Source organism: Canis lupus, chromosome 14 (assembly GCF_003254725.2).
Source record: "Canis lupus dingo isolate Sandy chromosome 14, ASM325472v2, whole genome shotgun sequence".
Taxonomy (NCBI): Eukaryota; Metazoa; Chordata; class Mammalia; order Carnivora; family Canidae; genus Canis; species Canis lupus.
The window spans coordinates 31,574,914-31,587,767 of NC_064256.1; the positions used below are offsets into that span (position 1 = coordinate 31,574,914).

Sequence of the window (12,854 nt, forward strand, 5' to 3'; positions counted from 1 at the left end):
CCTAATTCCCCTGTTCTGCTGGGCCACTCATTCCTTTCTGTCTTTACTATTTTTAATATCTATTGTTCCTTATCTTTTTTACATAGTCAATATCCATTTCTCCTCTCTCTCTCAACTGCACAAGTTCATTCATTAAAATACACACACACATAAAATCCCAATCTAACCCTTTACTCTCCTTCTAGCTACCTTCCCAAGCCTCTCCCTTTTACAGCCAAACTTTAAAAAATTGTCTGTATTTATGTCATTTCTTTATTTCCAACCCAATTCATTATCCACCAACATAAGCTCAGTAAAGTCACCAATGAGTCCATGTTGAGAAGCCAACAGTTTCAGTTCTCATCTTATGTAAACCCATCAACAGCATTCAATACTGTGAACCACTCCCAACAGTTCTCCACTTTGTTCTCTATGACATAATGATCTGCATATTTTCCAGTTAACATTTTAGTGACTCTTTTTAAATTGTTTTTTAAGTCCATCATCTTCTATTCGGCTATTAGATATTATATATTGAAATTGTTTGGGGCCCAGTCCTTCTTTTCTAGTATATATTTGTACCCTAAAATCTCCATGCTCTGTCAACTAAATGCAAATGACTTCTAAATTTATGTCTCTAGCTTATACAGCTTCTTTGAGTTACAAACTTGTGTACTCTTATTGCCTGATATCTTCCCTTAGATGTCTTAAGGGTAACTCAAACATAAGAGATCCATGCTAAATTAATGATTTCCCAGAAGTACTTGCCACATCACATAGCCAGGTACACAGTACAGAAAACTATTAAGTTGTTGACACATCCTCTTCCCTTGCTGTCATATATCCACTCTATCCTCCAAGAACTCCCACCTATCTATGGAATGTATTCAATTTTCTTCATCTCTACCATCACCTCTACCCTAGTATCAATAATTGCCATCTCTGGGGTAGTCTACAGCAAATGGTTTCCCTAGGTGTATTACTCTAATCCTCCCTCTTTAATCTGTTCTACACTCTGCAGATATGATATTTTTTAAAGACAAATTTCACCATTGATGCTCCAAGCTTGTTTTTGTCCTTCATATCTGCCAGGCTCCTTCCCAATAAAGAGATGTTGCTTATACTGTTTCACTGGCTTGGAATGCTTCTCTCCTCTTTTCTCCTAGCTAATGCCATTTATCCTTCAGACCTTAACTGAGTTACTATTTTTTTTTGGGGGGGGGAACCTATCTTTGCCTTAATGACCAGGTCAAATTTACCTAATAGATTACAGTATTACAATATTCCTTGACAACACGGTACGTTTCTGCTTTTATTCACCATTATCTCCCCAGTTCTAGCACAGTTCCTGACACATAGGTGTTACCCTTTACAAAATATCTCTTGATGAATTAATGTATGGAGAGGATGATACCAGTTTAAGAATCCCAAATAGTATGCCATTTGAGTTGGGTACTCTCCCTCTGTAATTATTGAAGAATAAGGTGGAGAGAAATAAATTCAGGATATTGCAAAGAACAAAATGTATTAGCATTTGCTGTAATAATTAAATAGAAGTGGAAGGGGACTTGAAGATGTTTCATACGGGACCTGGAGAATGGTAGAGTCGATGATAAAGCAGTTTCAGCTAAACTAAACAATAAGCTCCATTTATTGATGCACTGAATTTGAAGTTACAAGCTCACCAGTTGGAAAGGGCTTGAAGGCCTATCAAAATGTAGGAATGTAGGATACGGTGAGAGATATCATCCAGACATCTTAGCCTGGATGCCCTTCTGTTCCCAGCAAGGAAACAGAACTTCTCTGTCTGTGTTCAATATCCTGGTTACCAGCACAGAAAGAGTCAGAAATCTTGGAGCCATTTGAGATCGAGGTCTTTTCATCCCCTGACCCCTCTCCATCATCATGTTTGTTCTTTCTTCTCTGTCCTACTGCCACTTTCCTGGACTTTCACCTGGACTATTTCAACAACTCTCTAATACTCCCCCTGCATGCAGGCTTGCCCTCCTGTAATCCAGTTTGCACTTTCCTCCCAGAGTGACTTTTCTGAGAACCGCAATGGCACTTTTCCTGCTGAATATCTTTTAAAGGCTTCCACTGGGGCAGCCCCGGTGGCGCAGCGGTTTAGCGCCGCCTGCGGCCCAGGGCATGATCCTGGAGTCCTGGGATCGAGTCCCACATCGGGCTCCCTGCATGGAGCCTGCTTCTCCCTCTGCCTATGTCTCTGCCTCTCTCTCTCTCTCTGCATCTCTATGAATAAATAAAGACTTAAAAAATATATTTTTTTAAAAAAAAGGCTTCCACTGACTACAGGATAAACTCTAGACTCTTCATCAAGGCTTTGTGATCTGATTCTAGAATTCCTGAACTTCACTTTCAGCTCCTCTCTCCAATCCTAACAGATTTATTATCTCCAAATGCTCCGTGATTTCCTTCTTCCTTGCTCCCTTTCCATCCCATGGACTATAAAATAACCAAGTTATTCTGACGATAAAATAACCAAGTTATTCTGGCTGGGGAAAAAGATATTGTATTGTCTAGCGCGGAGACAAAAAAAAAAAAAAAAAAAGGCCAAGCAAACTCTTAGGCTTCAAGTTCAACTCATACGGAGCCTCCGGAACGAAGCCTTCCCCTCTAGGAAAATATGTAGAGTCCCACTGGTTATCGGCCAGCTCGCTGTAATTCTAGTCAAAGTTCGCTGAGTCACCCTCACAGAGGTGAAGTTACGCTCAGTACTTGGCAAGTCTGTCCTTGAGCTACTCTAGCTACAGAGTTCGGCTCCTACGTAATCAGTTGTCACACCTCTTTTCTGGACTGGAAAGGTTTCCACAGAATCCTCCCCTTGACCTCAAGAAGATGGCTACGGGGGTGGTGGGGGGGGCGTCGTTGCGCCTTACGTCACCACGTACAAGGAGGGTGGGGCCCTCGAGGGACTGGGGTGGGGGGGCGGGGCCAAGCGGGACAGGGCGGGGCTACGGCAAGCTGGGCGGAGCCGGAGACGGGTCGGGGGCGCTGCTGCCGTGGAGCCGGTGTGCGCCGCGGCGAGAGGTAGCGCGGGGAGAGTCCGCTCGACGCCCGGTCCCGAGAACGTGGCCGGGACCACTGGCTCAGAGCGGGGGCAGCCGCGTAGCCGAGCGGAAGCTTGTGGCCCCGGACCGCGGCCGGAGTCCGCGTTCCGCAGGCGGGAAGCACCGGGATAGGGACAGGGGAAGCCCCAGGAGCAGCGCGGCGGCGCCTCCCTTCCCCAGGGGGCCGCGGCGACGGTCGCGGGGCGCGGCGCCGCAGCTCGCGACCCGGGCCAGGATTCCAAGCAGGCGGCCCAGGCTCCTCCCCCGGCCGGGCCGCCTCACCTGCGGACAGCGCCGCGCCGCCTCCGCCTCCGCCGATGTAGAAGGCACCTGCGCCTCTGGGCCCGCGGGTCTCCGCCCCTCGCCCCTCGCCCCTCGGCAGCGGACCCGCGCAGCGCACCTGGACGCGCGGGGCTTCCGGGGCCCGGCGCCTTCGCCACCGCCCGGGGGGACGCAGGTGGAGCGGGCGGCACTGCGTGGAGCCCGGCGCCGGCCGCGGCAGGCGCCCCGGTTCCTGCCCGCTCCCGCGGAGGAGCCGCCGCCCGCCGGGCACCATGAACAGCAGCGGCGCCCACATCACCTACGCCAGCCGCAAGCGGCGGAAGCCGGTGCAGAAAACGTGAGTGTCCGGCGCGCGTCCCCGGCCCGGGTGCGGGAGGCGGCCCCACCCCGCCCCCGATCTTCGCCGTCCAGAGCTCAGGCTCGTCCCCGACGCCGTCTCTGGAACCGAGACTTGGAGGCGGGTGGAGACACCCAGGCCTTTGGTTTTTCCGTTTTTAATCATTGCATTTTAAAAATTGCGCCCCCCACCCGCAATCCGTGGCGCGCGCACACCCTCTCGCACCCCCACCCATCTGCACCTCTGTTCTGTGTTTTTTTTTTTTTTTTTTTTTCTCTTTTTTTTCTGCTCCTAATTTGTTGACAGGTCTAGCCTGCCCTGTGGGGCTCGTGGATTAGTTAACATAAAACCGCCTTGAAATCCCCTTCCCCTTTTAATATCCTCATGGGTTAGGTTAAAGGACGGTTATTATCCTCATTCCTGGTAGGGCCAGATGTTTTAAAGAGCTGAACACGTGCCGTCTGCAAGAAAGGCTCTCAGTTCCTGTGAAGGTACTTTTTGGTCCTTGCAACCGGCTTTTTGGTGCGCTCTTATTTACTTATTTGGCAGTAATTTTGTAGCGCTCAACGTGATCATATCCGTAAAACACATAGAGGTGGTAGCAGAGACGAGTGAATGTCGTGGACAGGAGACAACGGAGGATTTGCATGTTCAGCCACCCCGTTGGGGGGAACTTTCTTACACTTTTGAGACGGTTTTAGGGTCTGGAAATTGAAAGATTTAGAGGTGGAATTATTGAAACAGACGTTTGCATTCTTAGTATCTTTCTCTAATTACCTCCCCCCCCCCCCCTTCAAAGTTTCATCAGTTCTAATAGTGATTAGAAACTTAGGTATTTTGTTTTGGTGAGGTATTTATTTGTGTGAGATGGTAAATAAAATAATGTTTCAAGAAAAAAAAATCTGTGCTTGACACAGATTGACTGCTGCGTGTTGGCTGTATTCATGTGTTTATTACTAATGATGATGTTTGAGTTACTTGACGTTTTTCAAATTTTCATAAACCATTTTAAGAACACAAACGTTTACTCAACGCAAGTCAGAAGTGTGCATTTTGCTTAAGACTTTAATTTAGGTCATTAATGCAGGTCAGAAAAATAAGTTTAAAATTTGTGTTTGGAGCCAGTAACTGGATTTTTCGTTATTTTCGTTATGTTTCATTATTCTGGAGTTTTAATTTCCTTTTAGAATTTCCGTTATTATAGTTCTTCGGATTTAGACTTGGCATTAACAGAGAATGTTAACCTCTAAATACACTGATTAAAATTTGGAAGTCTTATCCTGCAGTGTGGCTGACATTAGGCATAATGCCTAGTCAGCAGTTTTCTGTCTTGGCAGTTCTGTGATACATATTTTGTAGAGTGGCATCTTATATAAAAATGTATTTGCCTAACTTACCCTCATCCTTATTTAAAATTGAGAGGCATCCCAAATGCCTCTTCATGTATTTATTAATATCCTAATACACCTAATATAATATAAAATAGAGATATCATGGGTTTTATCTGTATGGTTAGAAAACTTGAACATATCCCTGATGAATTTTTAGGTTTTAGTCATTGTTGTAAGAAAGGCTGATTTAAAAAACAAAATCAAAAGCCTTAATACTGTATTCATTATAAAGTGTAGCAACTTTGGTTCTAATTAACATTTTATTAAAGATCTTCCCTTTAAACGTATTTTTTTTAATGTAAGATGTACCTTTCATTATTTCATCTTAGTGTTTTAATATACTTCTAAAACTTTTTAATATACTTGTATTTAATAATCTCATAATACAGTATAATTAAAGCATTTTCCACTTTCACCTTAGTCTTTGTTGAGCACCATGCCTTACTGCTAGTCATATAAATACCTTAAAATGTCACTACATTGCTCCCTAAGAAAAGCCTAGTACTGGCATTCACATACAGAATCATATAAAATCGATTATAAGTTATTTTTGCCTGAATGAAAAAAATGGTTTACTTTATAATGCAGTTAATCAAAGTTCATTTTAGGAATGTGGCTGTTAAACCCAATGTTAAATTTAAGTTGAATTTTTGGTTACTATTTCTTAGCTAATGAGGTCTAAAATATGACAGTGTTGTCAGAAAAATACATCTAGTCTGAGCTGAAAATGCTATTGAGATCTATTTAACTTTGATCCCTTAAGTGAGAGTCATTTTATTTTAAAGAAAAAATATGTTGTAATTATAGGATTGTTACTAAGACAGTCATTTTAATACACAATTCCACAGCATCTTGGAACCAAGTAGGTGATAACTTTAACCTGAAGCTCTTCCAGTCCATCTTCAATTGAATTTATTACACTCCCCCTAGTGGCAAGTCTAACATTGAAAATTACCTAATTGGTAGGATATACAACTTTAATGTGTTAAATTTAATCCCACTAAAGTATCTTGTACATAGTAGATGCTCAGTAAATGTTTCATTTATTTTTGGAGTAATTAGGATAGGAAATATAAAGATCCAAAACAACCTTGCACCAGACCTATGTTCCTAAAGGAGTTTTCAAAAGATACACTTAACAGTGGATTCTTTTGTAACTTTCCTTAAGGCGTTGCTCTATATGTAATAACCCTGCTTGGAAGACAAACAATTTTTTTTTTTTGCTTACATTCTGTTTCTGTTTTCTTTGGAGATGAAAGTATTTTTCTTCATTTGCTTTGTTTTCTTATGAAGATAGGTGAGAAGCACACTATTGAATTAAACAATCTTTTTTTTTTTTCCTAGTGATAACTTTGTATATATTTTTATAGTTTTTAAAGTTTTATTACTACAGGGAAAATTTTATTGCTACTTCAATTTACTGTATTTCTAGAAAATAATTACTGATTGTTGGTAAATAATAGGTGTTGAATAAATGATATCTACACTTAAAAATGATTATCACCATAGTGATGGTCAAGATAGCCATCATGAAATGTCAGAACCAGTAATAACTTCTCAGTTTTAGATGATCCTGTTTCCTTTGTTAACATAGTAATATTGTTAACGAATATAAAAGCGGGCAGCCCAGGTGGCTTAGTGGTTTAGCGCCGCCTTCAGCCCGGAGGTGTGATCCTGGAGACTCGGGATCGAGTCCCACCTCAGGTTCCCTGCATGGAGCCTGCTTCTCCCTCTGCCTGTGTCTCTGCCTCTCTCTCTGCCTCTGTGTCTCTCATGAATAGATAAATAAAATCTTAAAAAAAAAAAAGAATATAAAAGCGTGCTCTTTCTTGCTATATTTGCTAAGTTGCTGTTCCATTTAAGCCTCATGAACCTCATTTATATAAATAGAATAAAATTATGTATTGCTTTGCTGAAAATGCTTTTTATAAATGTACTATAATACCATTCTAAATAGCTTTTGAAATAAAAGGATAGGTCTTTTCAATTATATAATTATTGCTTCGCCATCATTTTTCTTTCAGATGGTTTTACTTAGTTTGTACATAGTGACTCTAGAGACTTACATATTGAAACTATTAGATAAGTGAAAGTGTATAGTTATCAATATTTGTGAAAAATAAATGACAAAAATAAGAAAAAGTGAGAAATAAATTGAAATAACATTAGATCTAAACTAAGACATGAGGTCTAGTTTCCTTGCTTTTGTAGATCTGAGCAAGTGACTGACCAATAGAGCAGGACGGTCCATACCTACAATGCCAGTTTCACAACTGAAATGAACAAAACAAAAGCTTTTTATAAACTGTAAAGGTTGTTAACATATAAATGAAACAGAAACATAAATTCTATTCTTTAAATAATTCTAGCTCATATTATCACAGAACAATCAATTCTCCTGCAAGAGGCAGTGTATGATTATGTTCTCAGTTATGGTTAAAACTGAAATGGACTACTCCACTGACAAATAAACTTACATAGTATGTGCTTAGCATTGTATATAATTAGGATAATTACTTAGGAATAAATACCATGCAGATATCTAACAGTAGTAACTTTCTACTTCCATACTTCTTTTAAAATGTATTTTTTGTACAGTGGTTTAATTCTTAAAAAGCTGCTGTTTATTAGTATTTACTATGTTGCAGGTGTGCACAGTGTTTTATATACATCATATTTTATTTATATAATGATAGTATGAAAGGTATTATTATTTGTTTTATAGATGGGTGTCTGAGGTTCAGGTTCAGAATTGTCAGGTAGTACATGAAAAATCTTGAGTTTGAATATCATGTTTCAGATCTTATGGCTCCAGAGCTTATGTTATTATCAACTGTACTGCTCAGGTGGTAAGTGTAGTGATACATTCAGTCCACCAATATACTAGGGATTTCCTGAATATCCACTGTTTCTCCTTAAATAATTAGTGTTCTGAAATAAATGATTTACCATTTCCTAGACTTGTGAACTCCACACTTGCACTCACACTCTTTCCTCTTAGTCTTTTCCTACAATCCTCTTGATTTACTACCCACCTCCTGTCCTTTACAATATTGTTTTCAGTGGCTGACTAGTACTCCTTTATGTGAATATTCCATGATTTATTTAACTGCTTTTCTTTTGGGGGTACAATTCTCTTATTTCCAACCTTTTAGTACTTTACTATTTCAGAAAATAACCTTGAGATACGTGAGTTTCTATGCAAATTCTTAGTTATTAACTAAGGAAAGATTCCTATAAATGAAATTTGAAAGTTCAAAGGCATGTATGTATACTTTCAAGGTGGAGCCAGATATGCTCTGAAACATAATGTCAAATTACTCTACAAAAATTCAGTTCCTATTGGTAATGTGTGAGAGTGCCTGTGTCCTTGCATTTTTGCTTTAAAATGTGAATTGCCAATTTTGTAAGCAAAAAAGAGAGGTGGGGTAGGTAATCGAACATAAAGGTTGGGATTGTGAGTGTACATGTGTGTGTATGTATTTGAAGTTGTAGTACTAGTAGTAGTAATAGTGTGTCTGCAGATTTTTCTTCTTGAGATGTCCTTTACATGCTATTTTTCTTTGTCTTATATTTTTCAATTAATTTTTAGTTTGCTTTTTCCCTTTTATTGACAGAATTTTTTTTGGGGGGGGTGAAAAGTATTCCTATTAAATACATATTGCAGGGTTAAGAAAGTCCATAATATGTGTATAAATGCTATCTTCTTTTTAGCATACAGGTATGATCTGTTTTATTGTGATAGTTAAGGTTATTAGTGTTCTTTCATCTCTCCTTCACCCCCCTTTTTCACCCTCTCAGTATAACTATCACTACGTCAGTTTAAATACACTTATATGTTCCATTAGTTTTTAACAGTAAATATTGTTTGCTGCTGAGCCAAGTAATATGCTATGATTACATTTTCCTTCCCTTCCTCCTGTTCTGTTTATCATTTATTTTGTTTCTACCTATTTTTCATCTTCATATTATTATCTGGGTTTAACTCTCTCTTAGGTGTATTTGAGACAGGCTGTTTCTGTCTGTGGTTTTCCTTGTCTAGGATGACTTATTCAAAGAGAAGGGTCTTTGTAGATAGTTATGTTTTCTGCTGTCATGAAACTGGAGGTGACCTCCCTGACTTTTAAGACCTCATGTACATGTCACATCTTCATGAAACCTTCTCTCATTAGTCTACCTGCTTTTACTTTCCTGAACTCTTGGGCGTCACTTTTTTATGGCAACTGTATTATTGTAGGATACATTGTGTTTGATTTTGCCTTGTTATAATGCATCCCCTCCTGGTAGGAAAGATAAATTGTTTAAGGTTAGGTTAGTCTTTTGTCTTTGTAACAACCAGAGCATCCTAGTATCATGCACGTGGGTAGTTGAGCTTTATTTACTAACTTAACAATTGACCACTTAAAATTTTCATTTCGGTGATTTTGGTATCGTAGATATATTTTATGTGGGTCCCAAGAGAAATAATTTAAAAAAAAAAAGAAAAGAAGACAAAAGAAAAAAAAAGGTACATTGATATAAGAAGAGGTAAAGGGGAATATTTTTAATGAGTTTCTTCGGGATTTTGGAAGTAACCATGATTTCCAGGGCATATTTCATGTTCTGGTTTTCACTGGTAAAGTCCTAGAGACTGTAAACTGTTTGTATGTATTGCCTCTTCTTTTGTATAGCAAAAAAAAAAGGGAGAAGGAAGGACGTATTACTGTAGAGTAACATCAGGAGAGTGACTGAAGAATTCTGACTCATTAAAAGTGACTTCCAGTTAGATTCTCTGAAGTTTTTATAGATTTTTTTTCTCATCTAAGAAAGTAAAATATTCACCTGTATTCAGCCTGCCAATGAAATTTGACTCATTTGTGTTACAGATCAGTCTCTAACATTACATTAATCATATAATGTATGACTTTAAACATTTCAGCATTTACATTCAAAGATAAATAAGTACACACTGAAACCATGAGGTGGAAATGATGAATGAATGGCTTGAGTATAGTCACTATGGTACAGAGATTTATTGAAGAATATGTCAATTTCCTAGCTGTTGGCTAGAGTGAAGAGCCATTACCATGTCCCATGGAGAGAGGGGGATGCCCGAGGTCTGGAAAATATGAATGAGAGGACATTCAGGTATAGGGGCTAGAAGTAAAGATAAACAACTTATGAGTAAGTAGACTGAAGCGGTTGAGAGTAGATTAAATCACTGAGAGGAAAATGCTGATAGAGCAGACTCAGTACTGTGATAGGTAATCTTTGTTAGAAAATGCTGCTTTAATCTCACAGGATTACTGAAATTGTATCTTTGCATGTCATTTGAGGTTTTACGATAAATGTCATATAAAAACAAACATTTACAGTTAAGGTAATTTATGATTAAACTGGGTTAAAATTTTAATTTTGCTTTTAACAGTGGGCACAAGTGATGTGTCTAAGACATTCTACACTGGGATATGAAAAAAGCTTGAAAGATAGCACTTATACTGGCATTAGTTGTGCTGCTGGGCTTATTAACGACAGTACTTAGAGCATGCAGGGCTTCTAAAACAGAAGCACGGTATGCAGTCTGCTGGAGTGTTGATTTCACAATTCTGATTTGCAGGTTGGGGCAAGGTTTTTGAGGTAAGGCTTAAAAAATAATAAATTGCTCCTTGGCTTTATCAACATCAGTGGTCTCTCTGTTTCAGGAGATATCATAACTTCAGATCTCCCAAATGTAATCTTACAGGGATTTTGTTTGTATTTCAGATGTAGCTTTTCATTTAAATAGATGGTTGGCAGTATATTTTGGCATAGATTTAAAGGCTTTACAAAAGTAAAAGTACTAGCATAACCCAAGTTGAGTATAATTGATGTAAGTTTACTCTCTATATTTATTATGTGCATCTTTAAAATGTGTAAATAAAGGTGAAATATTTTCACAAAATAGTTCTGAGTATCTCTCACAAAATCCGTGAAAAAGCATGTCATGTCTGTTACTTTAGCTTTAACAACAGTGGATTTGAAATGCAATGCCAAGTAGATACTTCTCAGCTCTGACCTTGCTTAATTTTTCTGTGTATTTGATTTTATTCTGTAACCTTGAAAGTATTCTGCTCTAGCTCTTTTCCTGTCTTATTATAATTCCCTCTCTGTTGTCTTTGCCTGTGCTTTTTCCTCAGCCTTAACCTCGATGTTGGTATCATCAAGGTCTGTCTTCAAGTCTCTTTCTGTTTGTTGTACCTTCTGTTTAGGAAATATAGTTGTTACCCCAAGCTGCAAATTCCAGTCATTGGCAACCTCACCCTCACTCAATTTTCTCCTCTTCCATACTTCTTGTGCCCTGTTAGCAAGCATTTGAGTCTTGCTATATAGCAAGCTTTGTGATAGGCACAAAGTGTCATTTTTTAAACGTCTCCCATGACACCTTACAGTCCCTGTTATCACTGCCTTTGGTCAGGCTCTGATAATTTTTTTGGGGGGGACACTTCTGATTGGCAAACACTAATTTAAAGTCCACTCTATGTGAAATGCTATGCTGAGCAACGGAGATACAAAAGTGATCAAATTTACATAGTAATAGGAGCAACTAACAGGTATATGTAATACCGGTTATGTAACTTGGGAAATTTGATCTCATGCTATGTATTCCATAATGTGCATAGTAACACATTAGAGCTGTGGGCAGTTTTACATGGCACAAAGAAATAGTTTGATCTAGTGCAGGGTGGAGTACTGCTGGGTGCCAGCACAAGATAGGCAGCAGTACCACATGGAGGGATATCCGTTTTTTTTTAAAGATTTTATTTATTTATTTATTTATTTATTTATTTATTTATTTATTTATTTATTATTCATAGACACAGAGAGAGAGAAAGAGAGAGAGAGAGAGAGAGAGAGAGGCAGAGACACAGGCAGAGGGAGAAGCAGGCTCTGTGCAGAAAGCCAAATGCGGGACTTGATCCACTCCGGAGCCTAAGGCAGGTGCTAAACCGCTGAGCCACCCAGGGATCCCTACGGAGGAATATCTTGAGTGCTATTTTTCTCTTTTACCATGATTGTTATTTCTCTGTGTCCTATCCGTTTGTCTTGCTTCAGTGTTTGTGTCTTCTTTTTGATGTTTTATAATCATTACTGGAAAGCTACTTGAGTGCAAAATTGCATTTTCAACTTACTGAAAATGCTATTTGCAGAGGATATTCCTTAATGGAATGGTTGTAGAAGACGTTTGCACAATATACATAAGGCACAGAAGTACTATAGGAGGAATCTATTGTGAGTAGGTCAGGGAGGACTTCACAAAAGTGATCTAATTGAGCAGGGCTTTGAAGCTGATGGGACAGAACAAGAAGATTCTGGAGAGTAACACGTATGAAGCCATCAAAGTATATGTTAGTAGTGAAGTAATTTCTTCCCCCTGGAGTATAATGGACAAGGGAGGCTTTGGTTGGAGGAATGAGACCAGAGAAATAGTTAGGGGGCTATAAAAGATCCAGAAGGATTTTGCTTGCTAGGCTAAGGAACATGGACTGTGCAGAGCTACTGAAAGCTTTGAATCAGAGGAGTGACGTAGATTTGTATTTTAGAGAGAAGCGCCAGCTTCAGTGAGAGCTGCCCTACATTTCATCCTCTCTGTAGCAAGAGTCAGCTTTGTAAAAAACAAGACTGGTCATGTAAATCCCAACTGAAAGCTTAAGATGACTCTTAAGATCTCAAAGTCTGATTTTATGCCATTTCTGTGAGGAAATTTACTGTTTGCTCTATCTTGAACACTTTTTCATCAGACACCCACATGGCTCACTCTTTCATTGTATTTATGTCAGT

At 39.2% G+C, this 12,854-nt stretch overlaps 1 protein-coding gene across 1 annotated transcript in view; it reads left to right on the forward strand.

The window, feature by feature from the left end:
- The first annotated feature begins 3,531 nt into the window (after positions 1–3,531).
- Positions 3,532–12,854, forward strand: part of AHR (aryl hydrocarbon receptor) — a 49,540-nt gene continuing 40,217 nt past the window's right edge. Inside the window, exon 1 of the mRNA XM_025464273.3 lies at positions 3,532–3,666. Coding sequence (XP_025320058.3) covers positions 3,602–3,666 — 65 coding nt within the window. The 5' untranslated portion in view covers positions 3,532–3,601. The remainder of the gene's footprint in view (positions 3,667–12,854) is intronic.